The sequence below is a fragment of the Zootoca vivipara genome, chromosome 2, assembly GCF_965207765.1.
Source record: "Zootoca vivipara chromosome 2, rZooViv2.hap1.1, whole genome shotgun sequence".
In the NCBI taxonomy this organism is placed as follows: domain Eukaryota; kingdom Metazoa; phylum Chordata; class Lepidosauria; order Squamata; family Lacertidae; genus Zootoca; species Zootoca vivipara.
Window position 1 is genome coordinate 68553683 of NC_142584.1, and position 21867 is coordinate 68575549.

Genomic DNA, 21867 nt, shown 5'->3' on the forward strand with positions numbered 1-21867 from the left:
GGTGGGGTACAAAGAATAAAACTGTTGTTGTTGTTAGACACACACCCCATTTCAATCTCACAAAACATAGAGGTGATGGGGCAGAGAAGGAATGGGTGGGATTCAGCTAAATTACAGCATACATGGAACAAGGTATGCTTATGCAACAGGAGTTTCTGCCCTTCTCCCCTACTCATGATCTCCCATGCTCCATAAATCTGCTCTGGAGAACCAGGGGAACCTCCAGAACAAGAGAGTGGGGTGGGGAGAGATGGGAAGGTCCCACTGCATGAGCAGACCTTGTTCTCCCCACTTAGCGCTACACTGAGTTGCACCCATTCCCTGAAAAGAGTGACAGAGAAGAAAATGACACCGATGTCAATATATATAGCCCAAAAGCCAGCGTTTCCTCATCTGAAGCAACAACCTTTTTAATTCAAATTCTGAAAGAGGCAGGAGGCATTGTCACTTCAGTTATTGTGATCTCTTTGTAGTATTTTGGGGTGGGGTTAGTTTATTGTACTAAAATACTTTCTTTTTAAGGTAACTTGCCCTGGGATTTTACAGAGAAGGGCAGGTAACGATAACAGCAGCAGCACTAATTGTAATAAAATATTGGGCTCATGCCTGACAATTTCCCTCTCTGTTGCAGTAGCTCTTCTTGATGAAAATCTGTAGTGATGCCTGTGGTTGGCTGTGTTTTTGCCCTTTCAAGGTTTCCAAGTTCATAGTCTGAATCACAGCCACACTGAATAGCTGCCTGCTTTATTTTGGTTAGCTGCATGTTTTTCTCTCTACTCATTGTACTTTCTGCCTATATATCCACCATGGTTTCAATCTACAGTCTCTCTCTTTATATATATCTCCAAGGTTAGAGTGGCTCCTGGGTGCAAGAATATTGCTAGGTGGTGTTATCCCATAGCAGTAGCTTCTTAGAGTCCTATACCTTTGATTCTTTCCTTCCTCACCTTAAGCATTAATGGTTGGATATGCTTTAAGAATGTTAGGCTCCCAGTTCTTACATAATGCTACTTGCACTTGCTGCCTGTGTAAGTTTGTGACTTTAGTTTCTTTGTGCCTCAGCTTCTCCATCTGTAAGGCACAAAGGCACTTGCAGAAAGCTCTTTCAAATCACAGAAATCACACCAGGTTGAAACATCATAGGATCATATCATTGTAGAGTTGGAAGGGACCTTGAGGATCATCTTGTCCAATCCCCTGTAATTCAGGAATATGCAGCTGTCCCAAACGGAGACTGAACCTGCAACCTTGGCATTATCAGCACCACACTCTAACCAACCAAGCTATCCAGGCTGACTTATCATGGGTCCCAGCTTCAATTTCTTGGCCATGCTCAGGGCTTACCTTCCAAGTCCTGGACTGCAGAATCCGGAACCGGCAGCCGTGTGACACCGGAAGATGCGTCGACGTAACTTCCGGTGTCGCTTTGCCCTTCTATGGGCACCAAAAATGGCCGCCGCCGACTTTGAAAGTCACTTGTACGCATGTCAGGAAGTGCGTCAACGCAACGTCCGGTGTCGCTCTGCCCATCTATGGGCACCAAAAATGGCCGCCGCTGACACCGGAAGTCGCTTCTATGCACTTCCGGACATGCGTAGATGCGACTTTTGAAGCCGGCGGTGGCCATCTAAAGCAGAATCAAACAAAATCATTTCATTTCAAATCCTGCCTTGTTGCCTGAAAGCTGCCAAAGTGGCTTGACAAATAAAGTGAGACAGTACAAACTGCAACAAATGGAATAAAACCCGGGAATAGGCCACAGCCCAGCAAAAACCAGTCCATAGCATTCTTATAAACAGAACTAAGCAGCAAGAACTAAGCAGTTTATAAAACTGGGTCCTAACCAGCTTCCAAAAACTCAGTAGTGACGAAACTTTGGCACTTCCTCCACGCAGATTCTACAATAAAGGGCAAACACCAAGAAGACGCTTTGCCTTGAAGCCACCTCTCTCACCTGAGAAAGTGAGAATAGGGCTCTCTAAGGTGATCTTAAGAGCATAGGGAGTGGATGGGTAGATTTATATATGGGAACTATTGTGGTTCAAGGTTCTGTGGTAGATGCGCAAGCATCTCCACATCTATGAAGAACAAAAAACTAGAAAGCTTCAAAGACTGGCTCCACAAACCCTCCTTCCATTCATACAGGAGTAGTGCAATGAGGGCTAGACTGTGTTCCTTTTTTGTTATATATGAATCTTGAGGTTCATGGAATTCTGCATCTGCTGCTCCATTCAACACCAGGCCACTGGATTGTGCACCGTGCTGATCTTCCATTCCACCCTCTACTAAGTTTTTTTAAAAGCTCCTCAGTCTGATTTGTGTATTCACAAGGGCAGGACCGAATTGGTGCCATTTAGAGGGAGTACTTTCGCTGAAGTGATCTGCCTTGTGCTTCAGAAGCTGCCTGGGGCTGGCAGACTGAGCTCCCTATCCTGTATGAGCTGTTTGGCCGTAAGGGCAAAGCCTGGGCTTGCGCAGCCTTCCCAAGGCCTGGGGAGCTCAGCTACCCTGTGGAGAGTTTCTGTTTCGTTGCCTGACTACGTACGGCAGGGTTCAGCCAGGGACAGTGCTGAGGCGTCTAGTCTGCCTCTCCTCAGCCTGTCAAGCCATAGTTTCTTTAGCCAAGGCACAGGATGTCTCCTTCCAAGCAAAAATGAAGATGGCACTGTTTCTGAGGCCTCCCTCATATTCTCCCTACCTGAGGCATTGTTCTTAATATTGGTATATTGGCTCCTTAAACTTGCTGGAAAGCCCTTATGTCAGCACATTCCTTGAAGTAATCTCCCTAGGAACATTGATGGTTTAGATTGGAACGTGGGGTGGGGAGGGAGGCTGTGCCCAAAATGTGGATGCATATACTGACACGGCTGGGAATTAACATGAACAAGACCTTTCCTGTAGCCACCAAGCAGGGACGCAGGTTCATTATGGTAAACGAGGCATCAACCTTAGTCTGCCCTCAGCCAGCAGCCACCACCCTGCCTCCTTATACTTGGAACCAGTACAAAGCGTGGTCTTGGCTCTCTGCTTCCTCCTCCTTAGTCTCAGTGTTGCCCTTGTAGAATTCAGCAAGGAGGATGGGGACAACACCAGAATTACTTGGCTCCCCCTGCTGTTGGCCTCCCTGCCTTCCACCCTACCAGTCCCAATGGGCACCAGCCAACCCTGCCATTAAATGAAACTGGCAGACATTAGAAGGTCTTTGCAATGACAGGGAAAACATGTTCACAAGGTTGCTGCCTTTACATAATGATAAGGTCAGAAGGGCATGTAGGGAGACATTTTTGTGTGTGTGAATGTTCCACCGCTGTGGAACTCTTCTCTCCTGGAGAGTCACCAAGTCTCATTCCAAGTCTGGGCCTCTTTTGTGAGAGTTTTATAGTCTTCCTGCTTGACCTGGCTGCTTGAGGTTAACCTACTTTGTTTTCTTTTTAAGAAAAAAATATTTTCTGTTTGTTTGTTTTAAATAGAAACCAACTATTACAACGTGGGCTAAACTGTATATACTAAAGGGGAAATTATTTGGGGTAGGTGGATGGAGACTTGGGAAGGAAATGAAGTTGTGAAGCAAAATGGGAGGGAACGCCCTCCCATCAGAGGTCAGAGAAATAAACAACTACCTGACATTTAGAAAATACCTAAAAGCAGCCCTGTTTAGGGAAGTTTTCAATCTGTGATATTTTAATGTACAGTATTTTAATGTGTGTTGGAAGCTGCCCAGAGTGGCGGGGGGGGGGGACCCCGGCCAGATGGGTGGGGTATAAATAATATATTGTTGTTGTTGTTGTTGTTGTTGTTGTTGTTGTTGTTGTTGTTGTTGTTATTTAAAAAATGATGCGTTGGGCAGAGTAGTGGTAACTGGGTTAGCTAAGAACAGGCATCCCCAAACTGCGGCCCTCCAGATGTTTTGGCCTACAACTCCCATGATCCCTAGCTAACAGGACCAGTGGTCGGGGAAGATGGGAATTGTAGTCCAAAACATCTGGAGGGCCGAAGAACATAAATAAGAGCCCTTCTGAATCAGAGGAAGGGTTCGTCCCATTTAGCTCCCTATTTCTAAGATTAACCAGCCAGATGTCTGTGGAAGCAGGGCATGAAGGCAAAAGCCTTTCCTTGTTTATTGTCCCCAGCACCTGGCAATCAGATGTATACTGAACATGGAGGTTCATATAGCCAGGAAGCTAATTCTTTTTAAATACATCTTTAAAGATATGTAAGTTAGTGGCCATCACCAGACCTTGGAGCACTGATATATAAAATTGCACTGTGTGGAGATGTAATTTTTGCAGCATTATTACGAGGCTTTCTGAATCTGGAAGACATGTTGAGTCAACCTGGCTGTAACTTTTGTGGGGAGGGTTTTGAGTTGTGATACTGTGTTTGGAGCTCAGACTTCACTTTTGTTTGTGGTCTTGGGCACTTCACCTGTCTCCATATTGCCCATCATGCAAATGCCTCTGGGAATCTGAGAAGAAGGGATCAAGCCATGTTGCTTGTTCCCAGCAGCTGTTACTCAGAAGTAATGCAGCGGCAGTGCGGCAGCAGTGGGAGGCCCCATTAGCTAAAGTGGTACCTCAGGTTAAGAACAGTTTCAGGTTAAGAACGGACCTCCAGAACGAATTAAGTTCTTAACCCGAGTACCACTGTATGTATATTGTTTATTATATTCTATGTTGTAAACTGGGAATGCAGGTGGCGCTGTGGGTTAAACCACAGAGCCTAGGGCTTGCCAATCAGAAGGTCAGCAGTTCGAATCCCTGCGACGGGGTGAGCTCCCATTGCTTGGTCCCAGCTCCTGCCAACGTTTGAAAACACGTCAAAGTGCAAGTAGATAAATAGGTACCGCTACAGCGGGAAGGTAAACGGCGTTTCCGTGTGCTGCTCTGGTTCGCCAGAAGCGGTTTTGTCATGCTGGCCACATGACCTGGAAGCTGTACACCGGCTCCCTTGGCCAATAACACGAGATGAGCGCCGCAACCCCAGAGTTGGTCACGACTGGACCTAATGGTCAGGGGTCCCTTTACCTTTATGTTGTAAACTGCACTGTGGTCTATTGTCAAAGGGCTTTTAAAAGGGATGAAAGAATAAATAAATAAATACTGTGAGAAAATCACCTCAGTTTCCTTGGATTCCAGGATTCTATATAGAGTGCCAGGGCCAAAGATATGACTCGCTTGTGCTTGCTGACTGCCAAGGGTGGTGATGCCCGGATAACTGGCATATTGAGATTGATCACTCTCTATTCCTACTGACTATGGATGGTTCTTCCTCCTCACCCTGCCCCAGATAGGGGCCTTAAGGCCTATAAACCAGACTGACAGTGAGTTTCCTCTCAGCCTCTGCTGAAGGCAGCTGCCTCTGCCTGCTGCTTTGTTTGCATAGTTGTGAGTGGTGGTCATATCCTAGAAAGGGGGAGAGAGAGAAAGGGACAAAGGGAAATTGGTAACAAATGAGGGGAAAGTCAACACCTGCAGAAGGCTGCAGTGCCCTCAAATGTTTAGCTGACCTAGCAAGAGGCCCCATGGGTGGTCAAGAGTTGGAACATTATATTTTCAAGCCCAACACTGCATGTACCAACTTCAAGTGAGTGCCAGAGGAAAAGTGCTCAGCTAGGCTGTGCTGTCATGTGCCGCCTTCTGGCAGGAGAAGGGCCGTCCCTTTTCTCTAGGGACCCTGACAAGAAGGGCTGCCAGGTGCCACAGAGGGCTGAGTGAGACACCTACAAAGGCCTTTTATGTGTCTCTGCATGCTCTTCCTTCCACTTCACAGGCACTTCCTTTCTCCTGCTGGAGGGCATGTTAATGTGCCTAAAATGACCGCAGCCAACAAAATCTTTGTTTCACGCCAATAGCTTTCTAGGTGATGTGCAAGAGAGAAGAGCCCACTGTTCCCACTACCAGTGGAGTCTCACTATGCTTATATTCCTTCCTCCTGCCCTGACGGAACTGCTTCGCTCTCCATTCCGAAGAGGTGCATTCTGGGTGGTTCTCCAGGCCTCAGCCCCTCCTGGCTTTAAAAGCCAGAAGAAGGAGGAAGGAAGGAAGGTGCATGGGAACCGTTTCAGTAGCCCACGTTGTGGAACCCAACTGCCTCAGCACTTCTCAAATCATCAATAGGCTATAGTCATGTTTGCCCCTAGGCAGGAGGCCCCAACCTGCCCCAACCCACCTGCCACTACCCACACAGTATAAGCCTAACAAGCCTCCTTTGTCTCTTCTGTCCCAAAGCCCAGCTGTTTTCTGATTCAGGAACCACTCTTGCTAATGACTTTAGCTCAGGGTCAAACAGAGGAGGAATGTTCAGTGTGTCCCCCCACCACCTCAATGAGGGGAAACACCCAATTGCACCCCAGTCCTCAGCACAGCAGTTTCTAATCATGCTGGGAAGCATGCTACCTCATCTCCAGGACAATGTAAATCAATGTTCTCCAGTTTAACTAGAGCAAAGCCATTAAGCCACACTAGAAACACTGGGCATTTCTTCTTTTCTTTTTTGCAGTTCCCAAAACATCAAGATTTTCACACTTTTGTACTGCGCAAATCCCCGAAACATCAATTTAGAAAGAAAGCTATGTGATATATCTCTTTTTAAAAATAAAAACAAAAAAAGTCATGTTTATGTGATAGAATTTTAGTCTCAAAAATGGAGCAGAAAGGGCGAAGCAGAGTGCTAATGAGTGACATGTGAGTGTTGCTTAAAGCAATCCATATGTAGAGCTTCTCCACATTTATTTTATTACATTTATATCTTGCCTTTTCTTCCATCATGGATCCCAAAGTGGCGTACACAGGTTTCCCTGGAGGTCTCTCATCCAGGCACTGACCAGACCCCAAACTGCTTAGCTTCAGAAAGGTGGTGGCCTCATGTGCTTTTGGACCATCCCCTGAGACATGGTTGGTATAGTATACAAAGCCATGGCAAGAAAAGACTCTCTGCTGCCATCACACTGTGCAGAGCCAGCTCAAGCAGAAGAATGGGGAAGAGGAGGCAAAATGATAGGAAAGGGATGGCTGGTGAAATCTTTTATCAAAAGGAGGCCTTCCTAGCACTGAAGGGACATCACAGCAGTAAAACTAATACCAGTTTGACAAAGCAATTTAAATGCTAAAATTCAAAATGATCCAAAAAGACAGCATTTAGAACAGGATAAGAACAGACTGCCCAAGCTACTAGGGAGATATAAGGAGAAGGTATGCATATATTCGTAGCTCTTCTGGAAATGGCACTTACAGAAATAGGAGGATACCCGTGTTGGCCATGGCATATGCCAGACCGAGGATCCCGCTGCCCATGATGGCATTGCTGAGGTTGAAGACGGACATACCAAAAGAGGTCTTTCCTTCAAACTGTAGGGAAAGTAAAAGAAGCAGAAAGTGAGAAAGAGTCTGCTGGGAAGGAGTTGGGGCTGCTGTCTTATCTCCTCTTCCCCAGCCCTCTTTGGCCTATTCCTCCCCATATGTTCCTTACACTAAGTTTGGGAGGGGAAATGTTGAGAAGGGTGCTCTGGAATCCCGCTCCCCCTAGAATGTTGTCTTAGTGCAGTTCCCAGAATTCAGGTCTGCAACTAGTTTTTCCTCTCCAGCTTTCCAGCAGGCAAGTTCTCTTGCCTTCCATTCTACCTCCCTCAACTAAATGATGAAGACTACGGAGCCACATGGCTCTCCGAGGAGGTTGGATTTAGCCCAAAGGCTGGTAATCCCTATACTGTACTGGTAGGTAGCAATTGATGGTGGATGGCTTTCTGGAATGGATTTGCATGGCTGCTATCTAACCCATTTGCAGAATATATACCGGCCTCACATGCCCCACTGCTTTGACACCTTAGCTCCCAACCAAAGGAATGGCAGCCAAAAGCTCAGATCCATGCTTCAAAACTTACATCTGTGAAATGGGTATGTTTCTTTTCAGCACCGTGTGGAAGGAACTCCTCCATCTCTGGCTGGTTGTCATCAAATCTGGATGGTGGGAAAGGACAATGCTTGTGTTTTTTTTTAATTAAAGATTTTCTTGATTTACAAGAATATGTGCAATGTCTCTCGTAACATTTTTACAAATCAGTTTCATTTGTTGAGACATTGGGAAGAAAAGGGGGAAAGAGGTAGATGGGCGAAAGATGGGTGGGGGTGCTTGTTAAAGTGATTACCCACCTCTTGAAAGTTTCCCTACTAAGAGCTCGGGCACATGGGATGGGGACCCATGATTGTGTTGGTCTGCAGAGTATCCTCTTATATACCCGTTGTCTGCTTGCTTAGCCAAACTTGGCATCCTATATAATAAAGTGCAAGTGTCTCTGCGTCCAGTCCCTGTGTACGTGGGATTGCGCTACTGCGCATGTGCCCCACGGACAGCCGTTGGGACTTGGAACGCAGAGCGCTCGCGTGCTCTGGTTGCCATGGCAACGCCGCGGTGCGCTCTCTCTCTCCTGCGCTCTCTCTCTTTGTCTCTCCCTCTCTCTCGCCCCCCTCCGCTCTCCAGACTTAGGGGAACCGTCGTGCCTGGCCGGACTGTGAGCAGCAGCAGCAGGAGGAGGAGGAGGGGCGGCGGCGGCAGCAGCCTGGCTGCACCAGGCAGCTCATGGAAAGGCTTTTCCGCTTTCTACCCGCTCCTGCCCCTCCCCCAGCCCAGCCTCCCCTGGAGAGAGAGAGACAGGGAGAGAGAGAGACAGCTCTAGGCACGCGCTGCTTTTTGCCTCGCAGGCTCTCTTGGAGAGCTTTCCCGCGCGCGCCGGCTTCCCTTCGCGGAAACAAACGCCGCGTTCAAGACTCCTTCCTCGAGAAGGCCTGCGTTTCCACAAGCCCCTACCACCTCACACAGAAAAGGGTGTTTTCCTCTCCCTCTCTCGCCTGCTTTGCCTCAACGCCCCCCCTTCTGCTTTTCCCCCTTCACACAGCCTGGGCCTCAGCCGTCTGTGCTCCATGAGGTCACTTGCTTCCATTCCCATTACTGCGGGCTCTCTTTCTTTCTTTTTTGCCTCCTTTTGCAAAGGGGGCTGTGGGAGGGAGGGGAAAGGGGTGGTGGAAGAAGAACCACTCGAGGCACACGAATGCATGTAATTTCCAGCCCCCGCCATTCGGAGGGGGCAGGAAAGATTCGGCTGCAGAAAGAAGGGACTGGAGGTGGTTAATTGAGGCCAAAGCATCCGCTGACATTCGCACCAGGATGTTCTGGCACCCGTTAATTTAACGGGCTTCATGATACTAGTATATTAGAATCTTCAAATCGGCAGCTGGTCAATGTATAGCCTCTGCCGATTCATATGTTACAAAGAAAAAGAGCTGGGCATCACCAGCATACTGATCACACTGTGCCCCAAATCTCCTTATACACGCAGGTCCTGCTTCCCCAACACAATGTGTTCTCAGGAAATCATTCTGGTGAGCCTTCGCATAATGAGCTGATGATTTCCATTACTTCCTATGGGAACATTTCTAATCTGTGATTTGTGCAATTTCCCTCCATGGTTTCTTCCTAAAACAACTGCAGCCTACCTAGGAAGGACATAGGAAAACTCTGGCTAATAGATATCTGAATTCACAGTGAGTTTAGCAAGGTTTGGGTACTAATTACTTGTGTTTGGATATGTGAGCATTGCATGGTGACACAGAAGTCACCAAGAGAGAAAGCAGGAGTGACAGGGTCCTAAGCCCCCTTGTCTCTCTCCAATTGACTGCACTGCAATATCCCATCTACACTGCAAAAACAGCTTCAAATGTTTTCAGATAAATAAAACTCTAGTGAAGAATTATGTGCTGCAGAGTTGCTCTTCCCTACCCTACCGCTCCTTTTAAAAATCTGCTAACAGTTCGGCAGAAACTCTGAACAATTAACCAGAGCTTTCTTGACAATTCCACATCCAGTTGTAGCCTTGAAGAAAGATATTCAGTCGGCACAGAACAATGTAAGAAAACGTAAGAAAGCGCAAGGAAAAAGTATGCATTTATAAACTGATCTGTGGGAAGGCCCCAAGCCTCAGCTGTACCAGGGTCCAAAATCACTGCCTGTCCTTCATGTGACACTTGCGACACTAACATCACCCAATCACCTGCACTCCAGATTATCAACTGATTACTGAATGGTGGCCAGGAGTCAATGGCAGTGCTTTGTACTCACTGAAAGAGCTCTGATTTCACGGGAAGGAGACGGAACTTGTATCAAGGAAGATTTCATTATCTTCAGCCCTGCAATCTCACTCTCAAGTCTAATAGACCAAGGTTGCTATGTCAGCACTGGCTCACCTGTCATTCCCCACGGAGGGGATGGAGGAGGCATTTAAAGATGAGTGTTTCCCATTCGGTACCAGCTCTACCATCTCCGTTTGGATGGGGATAGCCATGGAGTTCATCTTTGCCCTCTGAAGTGAGCCCCTTCTCTTCTTCCCTGGCAGTGAGCTTTCAGACAAGTAGCTGGCTACACAGTGATGAGACGGAATCTCCGCAGGGTAGTGGTCTCCTTAGCAGTGTTGTGTCTGCAAAGAAACACCCATCAAATCAGATATTTGACCTGGTGGAAAAAATGCTGTTAAAGATTTGACACAGAGGAATTGAACATGTCCAGCATGGGAGAGAAAATCAGGCATTGCTGTATACATTGAAGGATGGCAGGCATGTGTGTAAGATTGCACAAGTCTCAGTCACAAGATTATTAATGAGAATTACTCCCTAAAAATCAGCCATTGTCCAAATGTTGTCCACTTGGGATCACTCCAGAACGGCCCTGCTAGAAATGGCTGACAACCACCTAAATTTCTTTTCTAACCAGCGAATGAATGCATTCCCTACTATTGATGTTGGTTTGGGTGTAGCAAGTGGTTGGTGAGAGAGATAACATCTGAGTGGGGAAATCTTCCTTTATGCTTCCATAGGCCACCTTGTAGGATAGCCCAGCTTTGAAGCAGCAGAGCCCTGGCTAGCTTCTCACTCTTCCACCTGCTGGTGTATCTCAGTGAGATTCCACTGCTCCTATCTTTGCACACAGTGTACCAACGAATTCAGATACACCCGAGAATAATCTTCAGCTTTGGGAGACGCTAATCACAACCATGACATCATTCATTTGGGCTCTTTGCACCAATCACAGAGCAAAGAGAAAGGCTTCCAAAGCCTGAGCACCAAACAGCCCAAGAATGTGTGTGACGTTGCTCTCACAATTCCCCACTGCAATACATTCCGCAGGGCATGTAGCCTGACACTGTAAGAGTGTCAGGACCTCCTGCCCACAAGAAACGTCATTCCTTCCCTGGGGCTGCCTTTCACTGCATTTTCCTTGTAGGCCATCTGCTTTCCCGGGCCCAGAGGCGTCAGAGGCTGGCATGAGAAGGTACTTGCCAAGGCCTGCTGCTGATCTCCAGAGACCCCTGGCCCTGCTCCTTGTTCTTGTTCTTCCAAGCAAGTGAAGGCTTGTGACTAAAGCAAGGAGAAGCAGCACCACTCTCCATTTCACTGATGAGGCTCAGGCCCAGAGGGAGAGAGCAAGCAGGCGGGCAGTAGAAAGACAGTGATGCCATATTGCCAAAGGACCCCACAGAGCTTGGAGTGTGCACTGCTCTTGTTTGTCTTGCTTCCATCCCCTCCCTTTAGGCATTGCTCACACCCACTCCCAATAGCATCCTCTTCCTACTTGCACCCTCCTAGCTGCAAGCACCTGCAGTGCTATAATAAATAATAATATTGGTTTGTTTTTATTTTTGTTTTATTACATATTCTGTATTCTCATTTTGTATTTTTCTGTAGTGAACCACTCTGGGATCTTCGGATGAAGGGCGGCATACAAATTTTAATAAATAATAATAATAATACCTTCAGTAGCACCTTAAAGACCAACTAAGTTTTTATTTTGGTATGAATTTTTATTTTGGTATGGCATGTACACAAAAGCTCATACCAAAATAAAAACTTAGTTGGTCTTTAAGGTGCTACTGAAGGAATTTTTTTATTTTGTTTCGACTCAGACAAACACGGCTACCTACCTGTAATAATAATAACAATAACAATAACAACAACAACAACAACAATAATAATGGTAATGATGTTTGCAGTCCTTGCAACCTTTCCAGAGCTTGGTTTGTTCCTGGCCTTACTCTCCCTTGCTGCTTTGACTCCTGCTCCTCCCCTCACTGTGCTTGTCCTTACATGAGACTTACCCCCACCTGTCTAAATGGCCCCTTTGCAAGCTTCCTATTGAGTTAAATGTAGCTCTAAATGTCACGCTTAGGAAATCTCCTGGTAACTTCATTTCCGATCACAGCCATACATCTGACCGAGCTCAGGAGCAGAAAAGATACCTGGCTCACTCCCCTTAAGTGTTTAATTTTTAAAATTGGTGGTGCAAAAGTCGTGCTCCCTGACCTGGCCAGCCCACTGAAGCCCCACATACTTGAGGACTCTGTAGTTAAACCAGTGATCAAGGAAAAGCAGACTGTACATGCCTGCAATGTTCTCTTAAGATTGATCAAAGGCCTAGTCCCTGGTGATTCTTCATTGAAAATTAATTGCCAGTTTCTTCCTGCAGCATCCCCAGGGTCTTCCATTTTTCTTCCCTCTGTTGCCAAATGATTCCTGTGAAATGCTAGCCTAATTCTTTTCTTTTCAAGACATTGTAATATGGTAATGTATTGTGTTTTGCATTCATTTCCCACTCTTATTGCAAGGACCTCAGGTTTTTTGTCGCCTCTAACTTTTTGTCACAACAACCCTTCGGGGTCACATTTAGGATGAGAAGCAGTGAATGGCCCGAAGTCACCCAGTGAGCTTCATGGCTAAGCAGGGATTTGAACCCAGCTCTTCTTATGCTTATCTGACATACTGTAGTTACTTGCAAAGGTTTTTGAAAGAATTGTGCAAACAAAGCTTTTTGTTGTTGGGCAAAACTGATTTCTGCTTTATTGGGCATTTAAGAGTGCAGAGAAACCAGTGTCTTGACTCTGGGAATCTTTGTCTGATCTCCTGGTGACAAAGATAAAATTTTAAAAATCAGTATCTGTCAGGGGATTGTTGCGGCTACTCCCGAGTAAAGACACTCCACTCCGTTCTGTCTTTTAAGGGTTTTATTGTGCATACTATTTACAGTGCAGAGATAGCAGGAAACATGACCTCCTAGTCACTTGCAGAATCCGGCAATGGCGCCCTTCTGCTCCGGGGCCAGCATAATAGCTTGGGCACCCCGAAACGCCGCCCTCTCACCCTACGTTTGGCCGTGCGCCTCAATTCGGGTGCCGGAAGCAGCTGTGCTCCCTCCTCCAGCTGTGGGCTGGGGCGGTGCAGGGGCTCTGATACATCGCTGAGCCTTCCTTCCTCCACTAGTTGGCTTGGGCAGTGCAGGGGCTCTGATACCTCACTGAGCCTTCCCTCCATTCCGCTCCCCTCCTCATCCCCCCTGCCAGACCCACTGCTACCGCTCTCGCTGGGCAAAGTGCTGGTCAGGATGACCGGGGGGGGGGGGGGAGAGAGTCTCCCTGTAGGGAGTCTCCCTGCAGTATCATTTGAGAAAACTCTGCAAGAGGCACAGTAAGAGCTCTGCAAAAAATAATAATAATGAATCTCTCTCAAGCTGTTAAATTTGTTCTATTTCTTGCTCCACAGTCTCTCTCTGTCTCATACACATACTTGTTTAAGGGTGTCAGTACCAGGGGGGGGGGGGAAGCAGAAACAAAGCATGAATGTCCAAGGGAGATAAGTGCTCTTGGATCACATTCTGATGATCAAAAACATCCCAAACTCTGGTCTTGTTTGCCAATGGAACAGAAAGCAAAATAAATAATTAAATCTGAGCTTATTTTGTTATTCAGCACCGCTGGTTACTCATTTCAGATGTCCTAATTGCAACCTCCTTGTAACATATCAAATAGATGCTAACAATAGTTTAAGCAGCAAAACACCAACCCCATCCTTTCCAACAAACCAAGTTTGTGATTCAATCCATTGTACTTAAGAATCCAGTAGGGTGACAAGCTTGAGTTCCCACGCACATCCCTTCTTTTGACTTTTTCCAGGGCACAAGATCAACTGATAAAGAGATGAGAGAACCAGGAGCTGAAAGTGAAAGGGAGCAAATGCAGCAAAACACGACGGAACACCAGAATAGAGTATCAGTATAATGTTAAGGAGATTCCTGCCAAAGATCTAGCCTGCAATCCGACACACACACTTACCCGGGAGCAAGTCCCACTGAACTCAGTGGGGCTTAATTCTGAGTAGATGTGTATAGGATTGCACTGTTAATCTACTCTCGTCACTGGAGAGATCAGACTTGGGAAATGTTTGGCTGGCCCACAGGTAACAAATAAGCCAACCTCCGCTGTGATTGTTTGTGACTGACATAGACTCTTAAAATGTCCACATACCCCACCCCAATGATGCAAATGAATCGACTTTTGTGCTTTTTGTTCACCCTAGTTTTAGCAGCCCCTTCATGGATCAATGCCTTGTCGTGGCGAAGGGGCTTGAATAACTCAGAGAAGCTATGAGCTATGCCTTGCAGGGCCACCCAAGATGGACAGGTCATAGTGGAGAGTTTTGACTAAACGTGATCCACCTGGAGAAGGAACTGGCAAGCCACTCCAGTATCCCTGCCAAGAAAACTCCATGGACAAAGACAACAGGCATATAAAAGTTATGACGCTGGAAGATGAGCCCCTCAGGTCGGAAGGCGTCCAACATGCTACTGAGGAAGAGCGGAGGACAAGTACAAGTAGATTCAGAGCTGATGAAGCGGCTGGGCCAAAGCCGAAAGGACGCTCAGTTGCGGATATGCCTGGAAGCTAAAGGAAAGTCCGATGCTGTAAAGAAAAATATTGCATAGGAACCTGGAATGTAAGAACCATGAGTGGAGGTAAGCTGGATTGTATTTAAGAATCCAGTAGGGTGACAAGCCAGCAAGTTTGGAAAACTCAGCAATGGCCAGAGGATTGGAGAAGATCAGTCTACATCCCAATTCCAAAGAAGGGCAGTGCCAAAGAATGCTCCAACTACCGCACAATTGCGCTCATTTCACACGCTAGCAAGGTTATGCTTAAAATTCTACAAGGCAGGCTTAGGCAGTATGTGGATCGAGAACTCCCAGAATTGCAAGCTGGATTTCGAAAGGGCAGAGGAACCAGAGACCAAATAGCAAACATGCGCTGGATTATGGAGAAAGCTAGAGAGTTCCAGAAAAACGTCTACTTCTGCTTCATTGACTATGCAAAAGCCTTTGACTGTGTCGACCACAGCAAACTATGGCAAGTTATTAAAGAAATGGGAGTGCCTGATCACCTCATCTGTCTCCTGAGAAATCTCTATGTGGGACAAGAAGCTACAGTTAGAACTGGATATGGAACAACTGATTGGTTCAAAATTGGGAAAGGAGTACGACAAGGTTGTATATTGTCTCCCTGCTTATTTAACTTATATGCAGAATTCATCATGCGAAAGGCTGGACTAGATGAATCCCAAGCCGGAATTAAGATTGCCGGAAGAAATATCAACAACCTCAGATATGCAGATGACACAACCTTGATGGCAGAAAGTGAGGAGGAATTAAAGAACCTTTTAATCAGGGTGAAAGAGGAGAGCGCAAAATATGGTCTGAAGCTCAACATCAAAAAAAACAAGATCATGGCCACTGGTCCCATCACCTCCTGGCAAATAGAAGGGGAAGAAATGGAGGCAGTGAGAGATTTTACTTTCTTGGGCTCCTTGATCACTGCAGATGGTGACAGCAGTCACGAAATTAAAAGACGCCTGCTTCTTGGGAGAAAAGCAATGACAAACCTAGACAGCATCTTAAAAAGCAGAGACATCACCTTGCCGACAAAGGTCCGTATAGTTAAAGCTATGGTTTTCCCAGTAGTGATATATGGAAGTGAGAGCTGGACCATAAAGAAGGCTGATCGCCGAAGAATTGATGCTTTTGAATTATGGTGCTGGAGGAGACTCTTGAGAGTCCCATGGACTGCTAGAAGATCAAACCTATCCATTCTTAAGGAAATCAGCCCTGAGTGCTCCCTGGAAGGACAGATCGTGAAGCTGAGGCTCCAATACTTTGGCCACCTCATGAGAAGAGAAGAATCCTTGGAAAAGACCTTGATGCTGGGAAAGATGGAGGGCACAAGGAGAAGGGGACGACAGAGGACAAGATGGTTGGACAGTGTTCTCGAAGCTACGAACATGAGTTTGACCAAACTGCGGGAGGCAGTGCAAGACAGGAGTGCCTGGCGTGCTATGGTCCATGGGGTCACGAAGAGTCGGACACGACTAAACGACTAAACAACAACAAGTTTTAGCAGAAGGGAGAACTGCAATAAGGGAGAACTGCCCTTTCACATTGCTTTTCAAGAAACAGCCCTCCATTCTCTGCAGGGCATCCCGTTTTCTGCTCCCAGTTCCTATGCAACAGTACAGTCAGGGTTAGAAAAACCCCGAGGCACACCTGGAGTCCCTTTTGACTTGACCCTATTACTCAAAGCATCGAGTCAGGCGAGGAAGAAGGGAGGAAAAATTCACATGTCTTTGAGCTGCGGTGTGAGGAGGACAGGAAGCTTCTGCCATGCTCAATCTTGCTGCAACAGTGGTGTTGCATCACCACAAATATATATACACCATACACTCCGTAGTCTGATTTTTGCTGGCACCGGTTTCAGCAACCCTTAGGTATGCCTCTGCTGGCTGGATATACAGACACAGGCTTACTTTCTCCAGGTAGTTGGACACACTCCTAACTCCTAGCTTCGACATGGGTGACAATGGATTTTGAGCGCAGGTAGGTCTCATGACCCCCCACAAGGGTTGGGACCCCAGCAGACCTTTCATTGCTCACGCATCCCTATTTACGCATCAACACTGTGCGGCATTTTCAGGAACTCGCGCGCTTTCTCTGCTTTCGGCTGCCGCACACTTTCCAAGCAATCATTCTGATACAGATATGAACCTCAGGCATTTGGTGTGCCTGAGTGAAAGGAAATTGGGACCGGAATTGCCGGGAAGAATGGGTTGAAAGAACATGACACTGCAGTCACAGAAGCTGTCAGATGTGGTGATCATGCAGCTGCATCTAGGGAGGAGCATAGTAGGATTCCTTAACCTCACTGCATGCTGGATACAGACAATAAGCCTAGGCGGATCCTGTGTCCAATAGGCATTCAACAGAAACTCAATGCCATCCTCTTGCAATCTGTGTCAATGCTTAATTCACGCTCACTGCTAAGAGTTGTGTGCCTCATGAGGAGCCTGTGCAGATTTCACATTTGGTGCTGCTATTGTAGTTTCCTCATCAATGCCCATTAGCGCTTTCTCCTTATTCACAGTAACCAAGTTACCTCTTAACCTTCCTTTTAGATGCTAAACAGACTTGAGCTCCTGAAATCCCTCCTTGTGAGCACAGTAAGCCTCAGCCCTTGGGAGTTCACAGTCACAACTGAACCAAAACTGACAAAAGCACTTGGCCTGATGTCCTGGCAGCATCTCCAACTCCTGTGCCTGAAGCGCAAAGGAAGGAGAGAGGGATGCAGTGTCTAGGAAAGGTGATGGCGGAGGAGACAGGAGGACAAGAAACGTGTTGGCAGAAGCCTGTGGGCTCAACTTATTGCAAGAGGATGCAGAATACTGGCAGCAGCAAGTGAATAAGAAAATGGCAGTGATTAGGAAGGAAATCCTATCTCTACAGGCAATCCAAACACAGGGGACGCACACACTTGCCCCAATAATTAGAGGTCCTCCTTATTGATGGAGAAATGGCACAATTAGCTTCTTCGTACAAAATTTGAGAAAACCGTAACGGAGGGTCCAATGCATTCTTGTGAAGTGTTTTCCCTAGTACTGCAGGTTCAAACAAGGTGCTGCATTTAATTTTGCCTTCCTGAAATAATCCAGTACTGTACTCATATAAAGGAGGATTGCTGATGCCAGTCCCTAACCCTATCCTTTAAAAGCTGAATGAGAAGTTCACCCAGTGTGAGTTCTCCCTCAGCATGAAGACACAGTTGCTGGTTCAGTTGCTCTGAGATTATGTAGGAATCTCAAGAACACAAGAAGAGGCTGTTTTATGCCAAGTCGGGCAAATTGGTCCCTCTATCTCAGTATTGCCTACTGTACAATTGACTGGCAGTGGCTCTCCAGTGTTTCAGGTGAGGGTCTCTCCCAGCCCTACCTAGAGATGCCAGGGATTGAAACTGGGACCTTCTGCAAGCAATGCAGATGCTGTACCACTGAAGTGATGAGTCACTCTTTGCCATAAGCGGTTACATCTCTTTTTGAGTCACATCTTACATCTCACAGCACAGAATGCCAACAAAACATAATGCACAAGCAACAAGGCAGATGTGTGTCCTATCCCTTCATGTCTTCTATACTGGTGCAAGACTTTAGGGGAGAGTCTCCTCTTTACTTATATAACCCTCAAGCACGCAAGCAGAGAGCCCTTGAATGAGCTCCTCAGAATTCTGAGACGCAGAGAATTACAGGACTGGAGGGAAGGCTCCAAAACAGATGCATGATCAGAACTCAATGCCCCCCACCCCGGGCACCAAAGGATGATGGGTTATCCAGCCTGTCCTTAAGACCTCTTAATAGAATAAATTCTCCAATATCTGTAGGTCAGATGTACTTCAACCCCTCACCCCAGTTGCAATATATTGGGATCCAAGCGCTTGTGTGGGAAGACACATTTTCACACTCTTCAGGAACGGTAAAGGTACCCCTGACCATTAGGTCCAGTCACGGACGACTCTGAGGTTGCAGCGCTCATATCACTGCAAATTGCTAACAAAAACAATGACAACAATTGCATTGCACTAAGAACAGATCCTCCAGGCAGGCCTCAGTCCTATATGGAGCTTGATATATAGTTCTTACAACTCACAGAGGACAACTAGGCAGAGAAAGTGGGGAGGGAGGAAGTGAAATGAGGGTTGAAGTGGGGAAATGATGCACCCTGCTTCATCAGAAGGAAAGATGGAAATATCAGCAAATACTTCCCCTGGTTGTTCTTTGGCCACACATTCCTGGGGGAGCACAAGTTCTGCCCACCTGGGCCTGGCAGCGACTGCCTTCCGTGCTAGTCAGGACACTGAAGTCTCAGGGGAGCTGGAGAGACTATAAGAGGCCTGCCAGGCTGTGAAAGCAGCGAGCGCCGGATATGTTGGCAGTCAGCACAAAGTGCCTTCTGTTTGGGCTCATAGCCCTTGCTGGCCGATAGCTGGGAAGCGGCTCCAAGAGACAGAGCATCTTTATAGGCAGTTCATGCCCAAAGTAATGAGGAGGGCTGCACCCCCCACACCCCCCTCCAGCCTCTTTTCCTTACCAACTCCCCCCGCCCCTGACCTTTTTTTCTTCCGCTCCGCCACCCACAGCTCTTGGAAGTTTGCTGTGATGCCTTAAAAACAATCTTGCTATTGGAACAATGTATGGGCCACTTTGTGTGCTGTGCCAGGACGAGGATAATGACACTGAGGTGAATGTCTGGGACTGATGTGCAAAAGAACTTGGAGCTCAGCTCCCAAACTTTGCCACAGGCTCCGTGACCAGGAATAGGTTGCTTGGAGTCCTTCTGCACCGCAGGCAAGAATTCTCCCTGGCTCCGTTTCCGGGCTTTGTACAGCGTGTAGAAACTACAGCTGGCGAAAGGGGACTCAGGGACTCTAAGGCAGGGATGGAGAGTCTTTTCCACTTCCTCGTGGCCAGAGGGCTGCAAAGCCAGATGAAAGAGTGGGGGGGGGGAAGACGTAGGCGAGAATGGGTGGGGCCATCAGCTTTGACTCTCACCTTTGGAGAGTAGGGTATACTGCAGCCATACAAAAGCAAGAAGTTTCTATACACACACATACACCTACCCTCATATCACTCCTTCTTCTACCCAAGCAAGCAAAAGTTGCCATCACAGTTCAAGAACATGTTCAAGACAGGCAAAAGAACTCAAAGCAGGTTGTGGAGCAGGACTGGTGAATGTCCTGGGGGCCGCACTTGACTTGTGGGTCCTCAAGTTCCCTGCTGCCACTCTATGGTCTTGCTGCCACTTGGCTGGGGTGTAACTCCACCTCTCAGTTGAAGAAAAAACTCAGCTGAGGGCAGTCATCTATAGCAATTTATGAATGAGATGCAGGTTAATTCTCAACACTAAACATGCTGAATTTCATGCATATCTGGATAACTGTGTCCCATTCCCGCTCCTATTCAAAAAACTATTCCAATAACAAAATATAAGTACTGTTTAAACTACTGCCATATTGCAGCAACTGTTTATGAGCTCTAAACACATATACTGTACTCCACGATAAAATGTACACAGCAGCAAACAATTCTTTGTTTTCTCCCAAGGGCTCCATAACTGCTTTGTTTGTTTATGGTGGGGTTTTTTTGTTTTTGTTTTTGGTGTGTTTGTGTGTTTATCATCAAGCAGGCGTTTTCAGACCTTAGATGAAGAAATTGCTTTTCAGTAGCATCAAAATGTTTCAGAACAGCTTTATCTCTGGCAAAAGAGCAGAAGGCAGAGCAACAGATTTCCTGGTATCTGAAATAATAGAAGCTACCGGTAGTGACTTCCAGTGGCCACATTAGGAGCATGGAACTACAGTGAAGTATTCTAAAGCAGTATAGCAGAGCCTAATGCAATACTGAGTGATAAGCTGCAAACTTGGCCATTTCCAGTGCCTCCGGCAACCACTTCCAGGATATGGGCTGGCCCAAGACATTTTGCTGCCACCTGCACCCTCCTCCAACGTACAACTGAATCTTACCAACGCTGATGGTGGAACAGCATCCTCTGCCACACCTGAGAGCGGTAGGGCAGCTGAAGAGGTGTGGTCTATGTGACACACAGAACTTTATCCTCCCAAACCTTCCTACCCCAATGTCCACTGCCTTTCTCTGCCAAATGGTAGGGCTGTGTCTGTCAAAGAAAACAATCCTAATCTAACACGAGGCACACTGCGGCAAATTCTTGCCTTCATCCCAGCAAGTCTCCATTACGGTAGCATTTTTTCCATAGCCAAGTAACTCCCCCCTCCCCGTAAACATACAGAAACTTATTGGTAATCTCTCACATCCTTCTACAGACAAAACCCAGTCATTTCCAAAGTAAACATAAAGGAAGCTATTAGCAATCTCTCACATCCTATTACTATTCCCCTAGGTTTCCTGATGCACAAGATGGGCCTGGAAGCATCATCATTCAAAGATGAGCTCTGCCTAGTCAGCCCACCTTCCATCTTCAGCTATGCAAACCTCTAAATAAAGAGAAAAGGTAATGTTATCCTTTGAAACCTAGAAGTGCAGCTAGAAGAATGTAACTGAAATTCCTACCATTCTAACCTCAATGTTGCTTTAGTGATTTGCAAGGAACTACAAATGACTACCATGTGACTTCTGTGCTCTGTTAAACAAGTCATCTGAGTCATCTTATTTATCTAGCATTAAGCCTGCATCATATAAATGCATAATCCCAACTTCCGGGCTGCCAGCTATCTGCCATGTGACCGTTCCACTGGAATATTTCTTCTGTGCCACCAACCCTTTCATCCTTCAGGGATGAGGATGCCTGAACAAACAGCTGGACCACTTGCATCAGGGACAGAGCTTTGGGGCAAGAAAAACACCCACATGGTGCTACAGTCTTGTGAAGATGTACCTATAGCTCAGGACTACATTTCATGCATCTCAGAAAGCGGACTGTAGCCACATCGTTATGCCATAATAAATTTGTTTTTAAGGTGCCTTTTGTGTTTTTAAGGTGCTAAAGTACCACCTGTGGTTTAAGCTACCCACAGACTGGAAGAAACAAGACAGTACTAGTTTGTCATTGAGGAATTTTAATTTGATTAACAACCATTGTAATTATTTCCTGAATATACAGTATGCTGGATTCTTGCTGGCTCAAAGGATTTTTCTTGGAATGACAGTG

General features: G+C 46.6%; 1 protein-coding gene across 3 annotated transcripts in view; it reads right to left on the reverse strand.

Annotated features, from left to right (window-relative positions):
• Window positions 1-21867, reverse strand: part of SLC38A3 (solute carrier family 38 member 3) — a 76432-nt gene that overhangs the window by 26676 nt on the left and 27889 nt on the right. The window contains exons 2-5 of one of the 3 annotated variants that reach the window (XM_088662149.1): window positions 13897-14027; window positions 10236-10465; window positions 7880-7955; window positions 7231-7346 (exon numbers count right to left, since the gene is read on the reverse strand). In XM_088662149.1, coding sequence (XP_088518275.1) covers window positions 7231-7346; window positions 7880-7955; window positions 10236-10342 — 299 coding nt within the window. In that variant the 5' untranslated portion in view covers window positions 10343-10465; window positions 13897-14027. Of the gene's footprint in view, window positions 1-5114; window positions 7211-7230; window positions 7347-7879; window positions 7956-10235; window positions 10466-13896; window positions 14028-21867 lie in introns of those variants that run through there. The other 2 variants (XM_035106000.3, XM_088662151.1) reach the window with 2 other exon arrangements.